The sequence below is a fragment of the Eretmochelys imbricata genome, chromosome 27 (assembly GCF_965152235.1).
Source record: "Eretmochelys imbricata isolate rEreImb1 chromosome 27, rEreImb1.hap1, whole genome shotgun sequence".
NCBI lineage: Eukaryota > Metazoa > Chordata > Testudines > Cheloniidae > Eretmochelys > Eretmochelys imbricata.
This window is the reverse complement of record NC_135598.1, coordinates 15,419,985-15,439,117: the sequence shown is the minus strand read 5'-3', so window position 1 is coordinate 15,439,117 and position 19,133 is coordinate 15,419,985. Positions and strand designations below refer to the sequence as shown.

At 45.7% G+C, this 19,133-nt stretch overlaps 1 protein-coding gene across 2 annotated transcripts; it reads left to right on the top strand.

Moving 5' to 3' along the window:
- The first annotated feature begins 49 nt into the window (after nucleotides 1-49).
- Nucleotides 50-18,259, top strand: RETREG3 (reticulophagy regulator family member 3). 2 transcript variants are annotated; one of them, XM_077806548.1, is made up of 10 exons: nucleotides 50-250; nucleotides 5,125-5,231; nucleotides 7,456-7,486; nucleotides 9,524-9,650; nucleotides 10,502-10,586; nucleotides 11,018-11,155; nucleotides 11,687-11,766; nucleotides 12,400-12,532; nucleotides 13,453-13,900; nucleotides 16,329-18,259. In XM_077806548.1, the coding sequence occupies exons 1-10, from the start codon at nucleotides 66-68 to the stop codon at nucleotides 16,384-16,386; spliced, it is 1,392 nt and encodes a 463-aa protein (XP_077662674.1). In that variant the 5' UTR covers nucleotides 50-65; the 3' UTR covers nucleotides 16,387-18,259. The 2 variants fall into 2 exon arrangements, with proteins under 2 accessions (XP_077662674.1, XP_077662673.1); XM_077806547.1 differs by having other exon boundaries at nucleotides 13,453-18,259.
- The last annotated feature ends 874 nt before the right edge of the window (nucleotides 18,260-19,133 follow it).

Genomic DNA, 19,133 nt, shown 5'->3' with positions numbered 1-19,133 from the left:
GGCTGACCCGGGCCGCCTGTGACGTGCCGGCGCGGGGCGGCGCCCGGCCCCCTGGCGGGGAAGCGATGGCGGCCGCGGCCGGAGGGAGCCGGGCGGGCGAGCGGGAGCGGCGCGTGCGGGCGCTGAGCGCCGCCCTGCGGGCCCGGCTCGGGCCCTACGAGCCGCTGCTGGGCGCGCTGCAGGCCGCGCTGGTCTGGGAGCGGCCGGGCCGCGGCGCGCTGGGCTGGGCGGGCGCGCACGGCGCCTTCTGGTGAGCGGGGCCCGCGGGAGCGCGGCCGGGGGGGCTCTCGGGGGGCGGGTCCCTCGCGCCCGGCGGGGAGCCAGCCGCCGGCTGGGCCCGCCGGGCGCCTGTTCCCGCGGGGGGGCCGGGGCCGGGGCTCTCGGCCGGGGGGGCTAGCGCCCGGGGGTGGCCCCCGCTCCCCGCCGGCCCGCGGCCCCGCCTCGCCCCCAGCGTTCGCCATGGTGTTAAACGTGCCCTCAGGGTCTTGCCGTGTGAGGGGGGAGGGGGGGTCACCGCGGCAAAAGTTTGCGGCCCCCCCCCCGGTCTGGGACACGAGTGCCCCGTACAGGCGGTTTTGTGACCCGGTTTCTGAGAAACAGGTGCCCGGATCCTTCTCCAGCAGGGGCCGGTCGCGGTGGAGCGGCCCTCGGGAAGGGGGGTGGGCGGCTGGTGTGGGTCGGGGGCCTATACGTAAAAGGTTTCCAGGACGGTGGAGTTTCAAGGTTACATTACTCACAACAGTGCAGTGGGTTTGGACCTCTGGTTTGAAGCCCAGGATGGGCTGGTAGGCTGGTTTTGACTTATCGGTCACAAGATATTTTCGTAGCTCTGGCTGTGGTCTTCCAATAGCCTCATGCAGCTGGGGGGGCTGACTTGGAACAAGAGAAAATCCTTTTGTGATGGTTGTAACACTGTTCTGTTCCTCCTTCCCCTCACCTCCCTGGGGATTTTCCACAGCCTACATCAGTCACCAACCTTCTGACTGCGAGAGAATGATGAGGTCCAAAGGGAGCCTGAGTCAATGCTATTAAGTTAACTAAAGAGGATTGCTGTCTGGGTAATTACAAGTGCAGATCCACCCTCCAGGGGCTGAGCATAAGAGCATAAGGAACCAGCCCTTCATAGTGAAATGGACTACACTTTAGGCCACTGGGTCTGGCCTTACAGCTTCTAAATAACAAAGAAATGAGAGCTAAAGTAACAGTTAATCTTAATAGGTGAAATCAAGCAAAGTCCATCTAGCTGTGTTCTCCTAGCAAAGCCTTGACCAGCTGGCAATTTCATGTAAGAAACAATTCTCAAGTTAGACTAAAAGCAGTAAAATTCAGCAGTGTAAGTGTGAGTATTGTTGATGGGGGTCCCACTCCTGAAGTGCCTGGAACCCAGGCTCCTACTGGCAAAAGTCACATGTTTAGGAAGAGGGAAGATTCAAAGTGGCTGACATTGGGAGCCCTTTCTAGCACATAATGTTCATGTTGAGGTCTCAACTGAGAAAAAGCATTCACAAAAAGTAGGAAATTTATAACAGGGTTTCCTGTTGATCAGCTTGGGCTTCCAGATGTTTAATTTGTTAATCAGAAGGCTGTCTCATCTGACAGTTTTCAGAGTCTGTTTAATCTCCAGGCAGTGTTACAAAAGCAATGCTGTTTGGACTTGTTTTCCACTCATGGCAGCAGGAGGAGGAGCACATAAAAACACGTTCAGAAGGCTTTACTATACAATCCTTTACCCAGTTATCACTCTGATAGTACTGGGTGGTGACTTGTTTCTGTCAGTGTGACTGTTCAAAATTGGGTACAGTTGCCCAAAGTAACTGTTGAAATCTGTTAACTTGCTTCTATGTTGACTAGTTATTGCAGAGGTCTCATAAGTTCAATCTCAATATCTGGGCCCCACAAAGGACTAACTGGGAGTCACAGGAATGGCAGGGAACAAAGTAGTGAGACAAAGTAATTATTCAAAGTTGCCACTGCCTGGAGGTACCGGTGTCATTCTCTGAACACTGACATTGACAAAGCAAGTAGTAGCTGTGGGTGGCTGTAATGGACAGACTGGTTGGGAGGGTAACAGGGAAGTAATTCCCAGTGCGTGTCTTGTGAAGAGGCTACTAAGCTTCATGTTTGTTTAAAGTTCTAATATAAAAATGCCTAAAAGAGAAGTTGTCTCCGTATGTAACCATAACTCTGCTGGAGTTCTTGGAACACGCTCTCGTTATGGTGTTTATACAGACAACGTGACTATGTTGAGGGCGCTTAAACGATCCCTGATATTTAAGCTGCAGGCAATTATCTTCATAGCTTCATGCACTGTGTCCCTCCGTGGTATCCAAATGCCTCATTAGTTTGGTTTTCCTCTTCCATCGTGATTTCCATCTGCATTTCCTCCAGGAGGAAATTGTGAAGTGCCCTGAGGGAGGGGAATCACTGTACAGCTGTGCCTCTCAGGAGGAACTGCTTTCATTGGACAATCCTTTATAACCATAAGTGGCTGGTCACATGCTCTTGTTTTGACAGCACTGAACTGTGGTGTTTGTCTAATACCCGGCCATGGTAGGAAGGCTTATGTGAAATTACCTCTTCTGTGCAGTATGTGTTTCTCTGGGTTTTCAACAAATAATCTCCAGATTTATACCACCATTTGGAAAGGGGATAAACTGTTAGCATGCGCTCCCAATCAAATGACTGCGTAGACCCACTTAGCTGTAGTTAATGATTGCTAGGCTATAATTGACCTCTGTGTGTTTTCTTACAAAAGCAAAAATACCCTACATGCATATCTATGTCTTGTGGCTGTATTTTTCCTCCTGTCCCAGTCTGATTCTTCTAGGCATGTAGCCAGTCTTCAGAATTCAACCATTTCTGTTGCTTTCCTTTGTGCATGTACTTCTTGCACTGTGTATTTGTCTGGATGGATTTCAATGCAGCTTATTCATGTTGCCTTATTGACTGCTGAATATTTGAACCTTGGGCTGGAGACTTTAAATGATCTGCTTTTCTTCCGAAACTGGATTCACATCTTACAAAATATCACACAGGGTGGGGAGAAATCTAGTGCAGAACTGAGCCAGAACACAACATAAGAATGGTCATACTGGTCAGATCAATGGTCTATCTAGCCCAGTATCCTGTCTTCCACCAGTGGTCAGTGTCAGATACTTCAGAGGGAATGACCAGAATGAGGGCAGTTATTGAGTGATCTATCTCATGTCCTGCAGTCCCAGCTGCTGGCAGTCAGAGGTTTAGGGGGACACAGGGCATCTGGTTGCATCCCTGACTTGGAGGACAATCCTCCACAAACGTATCTAATTTTTTGTTCAACCCAGTTATAGTTCTGGCCTTCACAACATCCCCTGGCAATGAGATACAAAGACTTATTGTGGGTTTTGTGAAGAAGTACTTTGTTATGTGTGTGGGTTTTTTTGTTTTGTTTTTTTAAACCTGCTGCCTATTCATTTCATTGGGTGACCCCCTGGTCCTTGAATCATGGGAAGGAGTAAATAAGACTTCCTGATTCCCGGTCTTCATCCTAGACATGATTTTATAGACCTCTGTCATATCCCTCTCCTTAGTTGTCACTTTTCTAACCTGAACAGTCCCAGTCTTTTTAACTTCTTTTGAATTTGTAGACGGTTTAATTCTTCAGTCTCTTAAGCTACTGGAATGTCTGCTTGTTTTGGTATGGATTATGGATTTTAAACTCTAACTGGCATTGTGCCATGGTGTGACCATGCTATTGGAGCACAAGTGGTGAAATAGCCGTATTGAGATGAGCTACACAGCATTTCTTCTGATTCCATAAGTTTTCTGTCCTTAATCAATCCACAGCAAGCTTTTTTTAATGCTAAATGCGACTTGTCTTTTTGCCTGATCTTTGCCCTGTGAATTCCCTCCATGGGACCTGTCACTTGCTTGGCCCTACCAGCTGGTGCTTTATGAGAGACAAACACATGTCCTGAACAGTCTGTATGATTAAAAATAGATAAGAGCTTTGGTACTGAACCTTACTATTGTCATAATTAAGCAATAATCGCTACAAAATCCGTTAGTTTTACCATTTGACTGATTTAGTTAATAGCTTGAGGGGAAGCTGAAAAGACTGGACAGACATTGAGCTTGTGAGCTATTTCAGGAGCTGAAGAAGATGGGAACTAGGGGTATTGGTATCAAACTGTTAATTACTCTTTTAGAGTCTCTTTAGCAGCGGATAATTCCAGATGAGCACCATTAAGTTCAGGATTCTGTGTAGGGAGTAGGAAACTCATAGGGAGGGACCTATCTGCAAGCAGAAAACCTCAATACTCAAAACTAACTACCTTTTAAACGAGAAAGTGGGGACGAAGGTGACAGTTTGTGCCTTGGGACCACTGATGGCCTCCACCAAACTAGCTGTAAACTGAGGCTGTGGGGCACAGAAACCCTGAACAAACATGAAACATGTCTTTAAGGTTCTAGAGGCAACTTGGTGTAAAAACAGCCACTCCTTCTACCCCGGCTAGGTGAGTGGAGGACTGGTTGACCTCCCTTTCTCCATCATACAACACTTTCCAGGGTGGCTGGTTAGTCTGAGGTATAATAGATACAAGACGAAGAACACTCATGAATAAAATGTTTTTGCATCTCCCAATTCCTGATTAATTCAAAAACCACTTTGACTCGGAATTGGAGGCATCTGCCAGATCCTGACTAGTGCACAAAGCCAAGCATCTTTAATGTCAGTGTGGCTTGTGGAAATGCTGATAGACTAACTAGAGTGATGCAAACATCACTCGTCTCATACTGCCTTGCTGCGATGGTTAGTTGCTGTGCTCCCTGCTCATTCAAGAGAGTAAGATAAAACTGGTGTCTTCAACGTAAATATAAAATTATTTTAGAAATAAATCAGGGTGAGCTCCAAACACCTGAGTAACAAGAATATCCAGTTCCATTAGATCGGATACCAGTCTTGATTTGAGATGTCTGCTGCCCCCGAAGATCAAACAAGCTATTTTCTTACTTCACCCAACCCAGTTGGTCAGTGCATTTAACTAGAGGTGCTAATTTGAGAGGCCTGGTACAACAGTAGAAACAGACCCATGTGCTCACTGCGGACTCTTTCTCTGCTTCTTTTTTTTTTTTTTTTTGCAGTTTTTTGGCACTGACTTCCCTTCGGCTGGTGTTCTTGGTTGCATTTGGCCTGATAATAATAGTTTGTTTAGATCAATGGAAGAATAAAATCTGGCCTGAAATTAAAGGTAAGATGCTGCCGTTAGAGCTGGCCCCTGAAAATGACACCTGTTTCTCAACTTCCCACCACACACTCTTGCTCTGCACCATTTGGCTTTAAATATGCCTCAGACAGAGTCACGAAGGGCTAGATTCACAATGGGACTTATGCGGGTGAATTCCAGAACCAGACCCCACGGGGATTCACAAAACCTCTGCAGAGCTGCTGCCAAACCTGCATGCGCCTAAACTCGCTCGGCACCTAAGCTTTTGCCGTAAAAGTTCACTAGATGCCTATGTTTTTGTCCCTGAGCACGTGCACTGCAGCCCCATGTGGACATGTGACCGCCTCAGCCCCAGTGCAATGCCCGAACTGGGGAAAGGTGGTCTGCTCCCTGCCTAGCTTGCCTATGGAGCCCGATCCGTTAAACTGCCTCAGAGTGGGCCACAGATGTGAACAGCTGGTAGGGGGGCTTCCCTCATAACTTTTAGCCCAGTGGTTAGGCTACTCACCTATCATGTGGGAGAGCCCCTGGTTCAAGTCCCCCCCCTTCCACCTGTGCGGGAGAGAATTTGAACAGGGATCTACTACCTTTCAGGTGAGTGCTCTTATATCTGGGCTATGTGATCCTGATGGGAGATGTGCGCGCTCTCTCTCTCCCCCTAATGAAGCTGTCCACAGTGAATAAATGTAAAAAGTTGTTGGAACAGGAGAACTGGATCCTGGGTCTTCCACGTCCTGGGTGAGTGCTCGACCCCCTAGGCTGCAAGTCATTCTCATGCCTGTGCGCTTGTGCGGGCAGTTGTGTTGCTTTCTGGCTCAATGACTTTTAAAAATTATTTTTGCATGGTGAGGTAGCCCCACATCAGAGTATCCTGTAGCCCAGTATTTATGGCCCTTACCTGAGAGGCTGCAGATCCCAGTTCAAATCCCTCCCTTCCCCCCTGAGGTGTACTGGGGGGCGGGGTTAACTGGGGTGTGGAAACCCCCCAGTTTGAGGGCCCTAACCACTTGGCTAAAAGTTCCGAGGGGGGTCTTCCTCCTTCTCCTCTTCCCTCCTTGCACAAGGTGCCTAGTGCCAAGAGCAGGTTTTCAGCTGAGAATCCCAAACAGAAGGAGGTGCCTATCTCAGGGGGGTGCGGCTTAGCACAGACACACAGACCCCACTTGGCTCCTCCCAGTAGTTAGCTTAGGTGAGGAGCCAGTCAGTGACATAATTTGATATTCTAGTAGTGCCCACGATAGATTGACTGCACAGAAGACACAAGTCTGCCCCAATGGGCTTCCAGTTTAAGAAATCAGAGCTTGCAGGATAGGACTGGATGGGTTTTCTCACTTGAACACACTGGAAATTGTTTCAGAGTGTTTGTAAGGTAATAAATGGTGGTTGTCAGAGACCCAGCCTCATTATGGAGATTCTGAGAGGGGCGGAATTGTCAAGAACTGTCAGTTACTTGAATACCAAAGTGTTCAGTAGATCACCAGCTCTAGTGTAGAACTCAGCCATCCTTGCCTTGAACACATGATAAGATTTGATGCACAGCGCACTCACTACCTACAAACAAATCGGTGTATGATCTGCAGGCTCCCCAGGGGTAACTCCCTGGCTAGCTAGTTGAGGTTAGGTAATAAGCATTAATATGGTCTTCCAAGAGCAACACAAGCTGAGGCATAGAAGCTGGCAGGGATTCCTGGCATCAACTTTCTTTGAAAGGTAGGCAGGCTTATGGTGGCTGTGTGCTGCTAATTGTTTCTACTTATCTTGAGGAATGTATATTCAAGTCCCTCAATAGTCCCAAGCTGTGTCAGTTCTCTAAGCTAGCCTGTCTCTGAGTCACTTATCAACCCCAGTCCAGGAAGTAAGGCTCTCCTGGATGTCTCTGAATTATGAGCAAATCGTCCATCCCTCAGCACACCCAGTATAGTAACAGGTATGTAGGCTGCATTTTGAAACAGGACTGGTAGTTCTTGCTTGTGGTTAAGACTAAAATGAGCTATTAGTGATTTGCAGAACAGAATAGCCATCCAGTCACTCTCTCTAATGGTACCTGTTGTGACATAGAGGGGGAGGGCTGTCTCAGGCTGTCCTATGAGAATATGATGCAGAACAACGGATTTTTGGTTAATTACCTTTATCAGTCACACTGGTTGTTTCCCAACCTCATACAAGTTTTAGTCAAATTCCCGTTAGCTAAGCATTCTTATTGAAAAATTCCTTGTAACTAATTCCGTGTCTGTTCTTAATATTTTAGTGGCAAGATCTGATGAATTGGACAATGAGAGGTATGGAACACTAATTAAATCCCTCTTTTTTTCCCTTCTGGTTTGCTGCTGTGTTGGTACTTTGTGTTATGATGACAGAACTTGCTCATTTTTTGCGCATGCTTGTCATACCTGCTCAGCTTCAGAAGAAGCATTGAAGGGGGGTTCTGTTCTGCCTCTGCCACAAGCTTTTGTTCTGACCTTGGGCCAGTCACTGAACCTCTCCCTGCCCACACAACCTCTTGTGTAAAATGGGGATAATGTTCACGTCGGCTTTGTAAAGACCCCACTACGTTAAAGTTTTCTGTGGTGCCTTTAAAGTTCATTGAGAGCTTCCTTGCAAGTGTGACAGAATAACCTTTTTTGAAACAAGAGAACTTGTCAAACTTCTCTGACCAGAGCTGGATTTACTGCAGGCTTCCCTGGTGGTTAGTGTGCCCCTGAGTGCAGCATTAACAACAAAACTAGAACTCTTGGGGTTTTGTCCTCCATAACAGTACTTTCCTCTCTCCAGGCACAGCTTACATAGAAATGGCCAGACTGGGTCAGACCAATGGTCCATCTAGCCCGGTATCCTGTCTTCCGACAGTGGCCAGTGCCTCAGGTCTCAGAGGGGATGAACAGAACAGGGCAATTTCTGTCCACCCCTGCAGTCCAGTCCCAGCTTCTGGCAGTCAGAGGTTTAGGGACACCCACAGCATAGATTGTGTCTCTGGCCATCTTGGCTAACAGCCATTGAGGAATCTATCCTTCATGAACATATCTAGTTCTTTTTTTAACCCAGTTACACTTTTGGCCTTCACAACATCACCTGGCAATGAATTCCACAGGTTGACTGTGCGAAGAAATACTTTGTTTTGTTCATTTTAAACCTGCTGCCTATTAATTTCATTGGATGATCCCTGGTTCTGGTGTTATATGAAGGGGTAAATAACACTTCCTTATTCACTTTCTCCACACAGTTCATGATTTTATAGACCTGTCGTATCTTCCCTTATTTGCCTGTTTTCTAAGCTAAACTATCCCACTCTTTTAAATCGCTCCTTGTATGGAGCTGTTCTACACCCCTAATAATTTTGGTGCCCTTTTCTGTACCGTTTCCAGTTCTAATGCCCTTTGTTTTAGATGGTGTGACCAAAACTGCACACAGTATTCAAGATGTGGGTGTACGATGGGTTTATACAGTGATATTATATTTTCTCTCTCCTTATTTATCCCTTTGCTAATGGTTCCTCACAGACTAGCTTTTTCTTGTCTGCTCTGTTGTTCACTTGCACTAAATAGCCAAACCAATCTTTCGAAAGTTTACATTGTAAAACCCCTTAAATGTTAGAAAACCACCTAATCAGGTGGTCACAAAAGCTCTTGTGAGTGACCTGGCACAGGAGGAAGCAGTCTTCCGAAGGCACAGATACCATGTGACCTAAGGTTAATGAGCATGAGCAGACGCTACCAAAAGTAGCCTTTCAGAAGTGACAACGAATTTCCACTAACTAGGTCACAGGGCTCCTTGGAAACTTGGCACTGAATTCTTGCAGGGGGTGGGGAGGTGTAAACACCAAGAAATAACTTGAATGTACTGGCTAAATCCCCCTGCCTCAGCCTTAGCTGAACTAAAAGATGAAGCTTCAAGCAGGGCTTTCCTCCATTTCACTGTAACTCAGTCTAAACTGTGTTAGTGATCGCCAAAATCCTTGTGTGCTTTAATCGGATGCACGTGATTGTTATGGGAGTTTGCACAACATGGGGCCTGCCAGCTGCTTTTAACATCCAACAACTCGCAAGTTCTTGCATTCTAATTGCCGTACTCAGCTAATTATTAGCTGTCTAATTTAAAGAAAACTGGGGTGTATATCAAATGGCAGATGGGTCTAGCTATTTGATTTTTTTCCAAGTGATAGGTCTGGTGTTCCAGACTTAGGGCAGCTGGTGGAGGGGGGAGAAAGTGCTTTTGAAACAATGCTTCTGTAATGAAGAGTGCCCTATATTAAGGTCAGTTTAGTAACACCATGTGGCTCAGTAGACACCTGCGCACTAATTATTCTGCCTTCTCTGTAGCTGGGGCTATGTTCACCCTCAGTTGCTGAGTGTGCCGGAGCTGTGTCACCATTTAGCTGATGGATGGGTTACTGGGGTCACCTTCTTAAGGAACCTCTTCGTTTTCAAAAAGCAAAATCCCGGCAAGGTAAGAGTACACGTACTTGGGCAAACTAAACCCCTGGCATCTAATCTTTGATGCAGACAGCCACTCTGTGTATTGCAGGAGCATCCAGAATGGGTACATGTGTTCCAAACATAAGATGTTCCCTGCCCCCGAAGAGCTCCCACTCTGAAAAAGGGAGGTGGAAAGGGATAGAACATACAAGCGAGCGGGGCGGGGAGGTGGCAACTTTGCTTGTTTTCATTTTGTTTTATTTAGCTGTAAATGTAGCTGTTCCTTCTGTGGGTATTGGTCTGAAGTGTCTGTTATTAACCTCACAGTTCTTTCCCTGAGTCTGGCTTTTAATAACTTAAAATCCAAACCAGGAAGTGGTTTGAGAATCTTTTTTTTTTCCCCCCCTCACTTCCTATAGAAAAGAGAACCAGTGTTAGCCTAGTGACAACTGTGATTGTATGATTAGTATGAAGAGGCTGAATAATTAGACGCTTATTACTGTGATGGCAGCCTCATGAAACATGCCCCTACTCCCTCCTTCGGAAGGGACCGTCTCCCATAACTTTACATTTGCTTGTCAGCACAGACACTGTAGAATCTTATCCTACCTACAGCAGCGAGCAGTAACTTAAGTTCCCTTTAAATTGCCACGGTGTCTTGGGATGATAGACAAAAACTCTTAAAATGAGACGTTTTGGTACCTATTCTAATGAAATACGATTGCCTAAGACGACCGGAGTATCCAAACAGTGTTGCTGATATTTGATCTGTTGCTTCTTGGCCTGGAACTGTCAAGAAAACAACCCAATTACACCAGCTGAAGTCACCTGATTTGGTTATTTTAATGCTATGGAAACTCATGCTTTCTACTATGCCTCCAGTTTTGCCTTTTAGTGTGTGGAGTCTTTACTTTCTTGGCTGTTCTGGGCCGGTACATTCCTGGACTCTTGCTCTCATACCTTATGCGTAAGTACAACATTCCTCAGTCAAACAAGGTATTGTAAACAGAGAGCTGGGGCAGTATCTCGAACGTAGACTCAGAGGTGCAGCGGATATGAGCGGCTAAAATTCTGACACATACAATATAAAATGCGGTTGCTCTTGTGCTAGGATGTTAGTGTTAGGAGAGATTGGCCAGCTAGTCCCCAATATGCTCTGTGTGCATGTCTGTGTAGGCAGTTATGTGCAGTAAATGCTCTAGTATGTTGCTATCTTAGTTCTAGTAAGTCAGCACAGATCTGTACTGCTCTCTACCTAGCTTCTGACGCATTGGATTGTGTGCATACAGGACAGCAAAACTGAGTTTTGTATCTGTATACTGCATCCCAAAACACTCGATTGACAGATCTGCCAAGTAGCACAGGCAAGTTTCTAACCAGCTTCCCCATTTACCTCAGTGCTCTTCATCCTGCTATGGCCTCTCGCGGTGTACCACAGACTGGGGCAACGCATGTACATGAAGCTGGAGCCAGCTCTGCAGCGGCTGGATTTCAGCGTTCGAGGCTACATGATGTCAAAGCAACGAGTGAAGCAATGTAAGATTCCAAGAGTTTCTGAAACTAACCAGACAAACAGCCAGCCCTTGAATTCTACAAACAGTTGCTGACATGAACCCCCAGTCATGGGGCGTGAAGGCAACTGATGTGTTGTACAGCATTCATTTTGAGTTCTGTTGTCAAATATTCGCAGCTCCTCCACGGAGATGAAGTTGTGCAACTACACAGGGTCCCTGCTTTCTACAAATTCCCAATGGCTCCTTTCCCCTTTCTCAGCTGTGGGAGCGCAAAAGCACTAAGTGTTGCTTGGTGAAAGCTGATTTTTGTTTGTAGCCTCTCTCTTCAGTGTGAGGTTGCTGCTGAGCTTTGTTCTATTTGGCACTAGATCTGCAGCAGCCCAAACCAGTAATTACAGAGCCCACGTTTAACACAACAGCTTTTCGATCTGTGATAGACTGACACCCTTTGGTCTACATTTGAAGTGACTTTCTGCCCAGCCTAACGTTATGCTTAAATGTTGCCTTGTCTGCCCTGACAATAATGGGAGATTTCTGCTCTGACTCATGGCAGTGCGCCAGCGAGCGCTGAACCAGGAGCCTGCTGATGCTGGGAGTGACAGTGAAGAAGAACTCGCTGCATTCTGTCCCAAGGTAACCAGGCATCTCTGCAAATTTCAAAGTCAAGCAAGAAAGCCTCCAGTGCATTGAAGGCTTTTGTGTGTCTGAATCAGATTTGTGATAAAACGGCAGCCTTGGAATGCTCTCTGGTCCCGAGCCTAGGGTATCAGGTGGAGAGGAACATCTGGGCAGAGTCTGGCTGCAGGCTTTCATACACTGTCAAGCCTTCCTGTGCTCCGAGATTAGTCTGGCTGCAGTGCTCTCAACCCACTCAGTTAAACCCACATCTTATCTGTGTATCTTTAAAAGCTTGAGCTTTCCAGTCCTTCAGTCTGAAGGACCTAACTCTCAAAGGTATCTCTGTTCCCTTTTCCACACCCCTGCTACCAATCCTGTCCCAAGCCAGAGGTTGCACCTGAATTGGCCATCAGGGTATTGGGGAGCAGTGTGGAGCCAGCACACCACACCCCTCCTCTTCCAACACCTTAGGGACTAATGCCCCTCCTTCACAGTGCTCCCCGCCCAGGGGTAGCAATGCAGCAAGCAAGTCTCATGTGGGAGCCTGTCATGCTGGGTCATGGGAATCTTTCTACCTTGGAGCACAGAAACAATCTTAGCCAGTAGGGCTGATGTTCTTCTAATTATATTTTCTTCTCTGCTTCAAAGCTGGATGATTCTGTAGTTGCTAAGGAACTGACTATCTCCGACTCTGAGCATTCAGATGCTGAAGTTTCCTACACTGAGAATGGGACGTTTAACCTGTCAAGGGGACAGACTCCACTGACTGAGGGATCTGAAGGTGAGAGAGAAGAAACAGTCTCCTAAAGGCAAAGGGACTCTACTCTTCAGGGTGGTGGATGCTGAGGAGGGAAATGAGGGAAATCGACCAGATGCATTTCCTGAGAATTGAGCTCTGGTGTATAATGTTCACCTGCTAGCTGCCACAGGATGAAGAGCTCCTTGTCCTGTCTGAATAGATCCTGTTTCCACATACGGTGCCTAGATAGTCTGTTTACAGCTACCAAAAGAGGGAATGTAAGCCTACGCCGTCAGGCCAGGCCTTCTGCAAAATGGTCTGACTAGAAAGTGTCTGCCAGGGCAGGCACACAGATGATCTAAGCCTTTTCAGTATGAAAATGTGGCACTGATATAACTGAAGGTGTCCTTTTAAACCAAGGCAGCTAAACTCATGCAAATTCCTGGGTAGATGCTTATTCTGGTTTACCTTAATCAGTTCCTAATTAACTTGAGAGAAACTGAAGTAAGCCTGGTTTAAACAGAGATGAGTGTCCACACAGCGGTTTGTACCAGTTTAGTTAAATCAGTTCAAAGTGTAACACCTATAGTAAAACCAGTCAATATACTCTCATAGCTGAGTCCTTAATCTCAGAGGGTTCAACATCTGAGTACCCTCTGCTGGCTGACTGAAAGAAGCCTGGGAGGACATGGTTTCTCTCCGCACTAGCTGTCCCCTGCAGTATCCTCACTCTCTTGGTTAAGAGAGCAACTTTTGTCAGTCATAGCTGCCAAAGGAAAGTGACACTAAGTATAGTTTGGTCAGAGGAGGCAAGTGGGTAGTTTATGTGGGGACCAGGATAATGGTTTCTTTCATCAAAGATGGCTGAACTCTGCAGAGGATCAGTATGACGCTGTCTGTCATGCTTGCCTGATGGATTTGGATAGCCCGTAAGCTTACAGCTGTTTCTTTTTCCCTTCTAGATCTTGATGGTCACAGTGACCCTGAAGAATCTTTTGCCAGGGATCTCCCTGACTTCCCTTCCATAAATCCAGAGGTGACTGGAATAGATGATGAAGATGACACCAGCATTGGGATTCCCAGCCTTGCTTACCGCTCGCAAGGCATGGAAGATCTGCGTCACCCATATGACCAAGAAGAAGCTGTCCCTGCGCTCCTACTAGGGGCACTGCCCTCTGCAAACAATCTTACAAATAACTTAGCTGGATTTGTCACCAGAGGCATGATACAATTAGCCTTGTCAGGAACCTCTCAGCCAGGCCCTTTATGCAGTGACAATCCCCAGAGAGGCACGAAAACCTATCTTAGAACCTCCAGCTCCGATTTGGACACCGATGCAGAAGGGGATGACTTTGAACTGTTGGATCAGTCAGAGCTGATCCAGCTGGATCCAGCTGGCTCCCGAGGCCAGTAAGCAATCATACTTCCTTCCCTTCTGATTTTTCTGTCCTGAGTAGCAGAGGGGAATCTTCAGCAGAAAAAGCGTTGTACAGTAATTGAAATTGTCTCCTGTGGGTACAAGTAGTAGGGCAACCAGTCGTGGCTGGATACATCACTGTGGTGTGAATTTGTAGGGCTAGCTTGGATTTCAAAATAAACCATGCTTTGGTAGTTCACAGGGCAGAGGCTTTTGCTGCAATAGCCCCAGTCGCACCCACACATCACTCTGCATTGTCTCCTGTGGCGCTCCTTGCCCTCGCCCAAACCTGCTCACTTGAAACGATAACTGCTGCGCGTGTCTGCCGCTGTAGTGCCCCTTGGCAGACCGACTTCGGTTTCAGTTAGGAATGTTCATGCACCAGCCCAGTCTCTCGCATGCAGACACTCAGCAGAAGGTGAACAGGACTGGTTTCCTCTTAAAAACCTGGATTATGCTATTTTAACTTAAAATTCCTTACTCCTAAGTCATTCACAAAAACAACTGACGTTTCTCCCTCCTCACTCAGTAGTATCCAGCTGTCTTGGGTAGAAAAAACAACCTTGGTATTGCTGACGTAATGGCAAAAGCAGTATCCTCACAAGTAATGACAGAATTCATATTGCTCCCATCAAAACTCAAGCTTTCCAGTGATACTAGTTTATAAAAGTCATAATGGCAATAACTCATGTACTGTGCTGGTTCCAGCCCTTCGGGGAGCGTCTCTGTGCAGCAGCTGCTATTGCATTGGATTGACACTCTGCAGAACTAAATTCTCCCACTTTACTCCAGAGCAGCTACTGCCTGGGCAATAGCAATACGACCTTCCACACCCTGCTCCGGCATGGAACTCCTTAGGTGCTGTGGTGGGACTTCCTGATGGGGGTGGAGGGGATTCGGTCTCCATGGCCCATTTCGTTCTTGGCCTCTGTGACATTGCCCTGTCTGAGGGAGTATTGTGCAGTGAGGACTCCTGTCCACTAGGCCACCAGCTCATGTCTCACACGCCACCAAACAACTGGGAGATGGTGGCTATTTTTGGTCACTTTTAGACTTGAGCCAGCAACCTGAAGGGGAGGCTCTGTAAAGTGACCGGCCTGAGCCATCCAGTCCCTAAATTTCCCAATGCTTTTCTAAGCCACAGAAATTGATACCGATTACACTTGTGCAGCAAGCAGCTTATCTCTTCAGGGAAATTTTCTTGTTCAGTTCGATTCTAGCTTTCATTTTATTTGTGCATTTTTAAGTCAAAGTTAGGCTGAATGCAGACTACTTGTCTGGAAATCGTGGCCATATAGAAATCTAAGCTATAAAATGGACATATGTTGGTATTGGATTTAAATTCAGGAATTAGGTGACCTTCCTAGGTTATGAATAAGAAAAAAACTATGGATGTTTTATCCATAATTAGTATCAAATCAACCTGGTAGGTTAAAAATCAACCTTAGCTATGGTGCAGCAAGGGCACCCCATAATAACCAAAATGGACATGGGCCTAAATTGGCATTGAAAACAAAATATAGAAATAGCTCCAACCCCAAATCCTTAATTGGGTTAATTTGGATACTGTATGTACTTGGCTTTTATACAGTCTTAAAATTACTCATTAAAAATACAAAGATCTTGTTCACTGAGCTTGGAAAGGAATCAGTGCCCTTTACCTACTGTCAGACCTTCTTCGAGCTGCCTCTGATGATACTCCTGCCTCAGTGCTGAGGTATCCAGTGTGGCTGGGATTATTCCAGTACCATGGATATGACTACAGAAAGTGCTCTTTGTAGGCTGCCTTCTCAGGAGTCTCTTGTCACTGCCTACAGCTTTCATGTCAGTAAATGGCGATTTCTCTTGGTTTGCAGGCTACATTAACACATGCAAAAGACTAGAATCTGCCTCATATCACTTGGGAGCAATAACTAAATGAGCCACTAACTAGCACTTTAAATTGAAACCATAAACCTGAGACTAGATGCTAAAATCTACTTAGTATAGTCATTCTGCTCACCTACAAGGCTCTGATGGGTGTCCTCCTCAGCTGATCTAGTGAAACTTTAATCCTTATTGGTAAGGGATTTTCTGGGAATAATTCTTGAACGTTAGAGGAGCATATTGCTGTAAACTACCACGTTGCTGGAACTGCCTTTCACCAAGGGCATGGAATGGGTTTGGAGAGCAGATCTCAACCTGTCACGCTTGACAGGTTGTCAGTCTCACTTTGGGAGTTGAGAGGTTCTCAAACTGGTGATGGGAGGCCTGTGTTATAGGGAAGAGTAGCTGCCTCTTACAGTGTCAGGCACTAGATTCTGGAACCAAGCACAGCAGCAGCCAAGGCATGCATACTCATGGTTTTGTTAAACAAAAGCCCTATGTGAGCACTTTGCAAACACTGAAATGAACCTTGTCATAAGACTTAATGTCTTGCAGGTCGTTTGAAGAAAATGGAATCTCACTGTGCCAAACTGTACTGCTATTGCATGAGTAACTTACAGCACCAGAGGCTCAAACTTCAGGTGCAACTTGACAAGTTGACTTTTTTTAAACCTGGAAAAAGTATTTAACTCTTATGTGATATCTTGCCTTTTTCCAACTGTTTCCTCTTCTCTGCTGTGAGGAAGAACAGACCATGTATGAAATCATCCTTTTACGCTCCATAGTGGTGTTAATACCATGCTGTAAAACTGTTCAGAAGTTCTGGTGACCCTAAGTACTTTAAAACAAGATTTGCAGCTCCCCAAGTCAATGGAAGCGCTCTAAACTCAGCTGGCTTTATTGGACAACTGGATAGATTAATTGTATCAGATCAGGATAAAACAAGTCAATATAAATCTGGTGTGGTGGTGTTCTCTGAAACATCCCTGTTTAAATGCATCTCTTTGTAAGCAATCAGCATAATCAAAACTAGAACTGAAAAAAACAATGCTAGGTGCTAATTTTAGCCTATTTTCAGATGCATCTACTAGGGATTTAAGAGTCTGTGAACACCCAGTTTATTCCCTGGAGTACTAACACTTCCTGTATCACAGACTCGTTTCTTCAGCCATCCCTTTGACCCCAACCCCCCCCCCCAAAAAAAAAAAAAAAAAGGCTGTGTCATGGGGGAGCAGAGCTAGGATGCTGGTGTTCTGAGCATGGATCTCCTACGGATTGCCTTCTCTGCCACCGGGCAAGTAACTTTGCTTCTCCATACTTCATTGTTGCTATTTAGAAGTTATTTGCCTCTTATGGGGGCTGTCAAGGAGGAGAAAACAAACCAATCCATGATGAGCAGTATAGGTTTCCCCCAGACTATTGCCACTGCTTTTGCTAGTGCAGGCTCCAAAACGAAGCTTCATACACACAGTTTTGTGAATTTTTGGCTCTATATTTTCATACTCATTACAGCCCTCCTTGTCCATTGTGTATTCACTACCATGCCTTTTAAAGCTGAAGAAGAATGCCGTACTCCACTTAAATCTCTGAAAATTCTTATGAGTTATGTCTTTACTAGTATACAGTGTTGTTGTAGCAGTGTTGATCCCAGGATATTTTGTCTTTACTAGTGGCAGTCGACCTGTCTTTTCTCTTGTAGGGCCAGATAGAAAACCAACACCTTCTGCTGACTAAGGGGGACGTTTTTTCTTTAATATTCTCTGCTGAAGAAAATGACTCTTGCAGCAGAACACCTCAAACGGTCTGTAACTATGGATGGGTGATGGGCACCTCTAGGTCAAAGTGCTTCCTTTGCTGGGGTGCAGGAGGGGAGAGCTAACACATTGTAACAAATGTTCTCGGCTGTGGCTCAAGTGATACTAGGGCCACTTAAATATAATTCTTTGGAATACGCCTGACCTCCCCCCCTCCCCCGGGGAGCAGGTTTTGTGAACAATGTGAGACTTTGGCGGGGGAGGAATCTTGTGATTTTACATTTTAATAGCTCTCTGGCAGTTTCCAAGATCTTTAGTAACTTGTGAAAATGTGTAAATTTGCTCAGCTGAAACTTTCTGTAGACCAGCATATTCACTGTGAAAGCATCTAATTCCAGCTGAAGTTGCACCATCTCTAGAATTCATTAGTTTAGGATTTTATGACTTTAAATCATAGCATTTTAAGACACATGATACCACCCTGCCCTTTTTGGCCAAATAATAATGTGAAGTCAGTCGTCACGAAGTCAGTGACGTTCCTAGTGAAACTATACACCCGAAGGCTTGCATAGGACAGCGTGCAGTGCTCTGTAACTTTTAAATGGGTTGGTTTTGATATCATTGGTGTGGCAATATCATCCTTTGTGTTTACAGTAGCCACCCTTGTGAACATTTGAGTCATTTGTCAGTTTGCAATTTTTTGAAGTGAGTAAAGTAAAATGTTGATAAGAACTTAGTTTTTGTCTTTATTTTTTTATATATTCTACTGGCTCGTAGTAGGTGGAATTAAACACCTGGTTCGTGCAAGGAGTGTCCCCCGATAGGGACAGCTCTGCCCGGGGGGCACAGAGTAACCCCTCCCTGGTGGGGGAGGGGATGGACAGCTCTGTCCTTAGGTGGGGGAGACAGACAACTTTTAAGAAGGGCTCTAGAGGTGATCCTGGCAATTACAGACCAGTAAGTCTAACATCAGTACTGGGCAAATTAGTTGAAACAATAGTAAAGAATAAAATTGTCAGACACATAGAAGAACATAAATTGTTGCGCAAAAGTCAACATGGTTTCTGTAAAAGGAGATCATGTCTTACTATTCTATTAGAGTTCTTTGAGGGGATCAACAAACGTGGACAAGGGGGATCTAGTGGATATAGTGTACTTAGATTTCCAGAAAGCCTTTGACAAGGTCCCTCACCAAAGGCTCTTACGTAAATTAAGTTGTCATGGGATAAAAGGGAAGACCCTTTCATCGATCGAGACTGGTTAAAAGACAGGGAACAAAGGGTAGGAATAAATGGTAAATTTTCAGACTGGAGAGGAGTAACTAGTGGTGTTCCCCAAGGGTCAGTCCTAGGACCAATCTTATTCAACTTATTCATAAATGATTTGGAGGAAGGGGTAAACAGTGAGGTGGCAAAGTTCACAAATGATACTAAACTGCTCAAGATAGTTAAGACCAAAGCAGACTGTGAAGAACTTCGAAAAGATCTCACAAAACTTAAGTCGTTGGGCAACAAAATGGCAAATGAAATTTAATGTGGATAAATGTAAAGTAATGCACATTGGAAAAAATAACCCCAACTATACATACAATCTGATGGGGGCTAAT

What these genes read in the sequence shown, in the direction of transcription:
- RETREG3 (XM_077806548.1), top strand. Translation starts at nt 66, where the DNA reads ATGGCGGCCGCGGCCGGAGGGAGCCGGGCGGGCGAGCGGGAGCGGCGC. An exon ending in CTTGCTCTCATACCTTATGC is followed by an intron (nt 10,587 to 11,017) that starts GTAAGTACAACA and finishes CATTTACCTCAG; the next exon opens with TGCTCTTCATCCTGCTATGG. An exon ending in ACTGACTGAGGGATCTGAAG is followed by an intron (nt 12,533 to 13,452) that starts GTGAGAGAGAAG and finishes TTTCCCTTCTAG; the next exon opens with ATCTTGATGGTCACAGTGAC.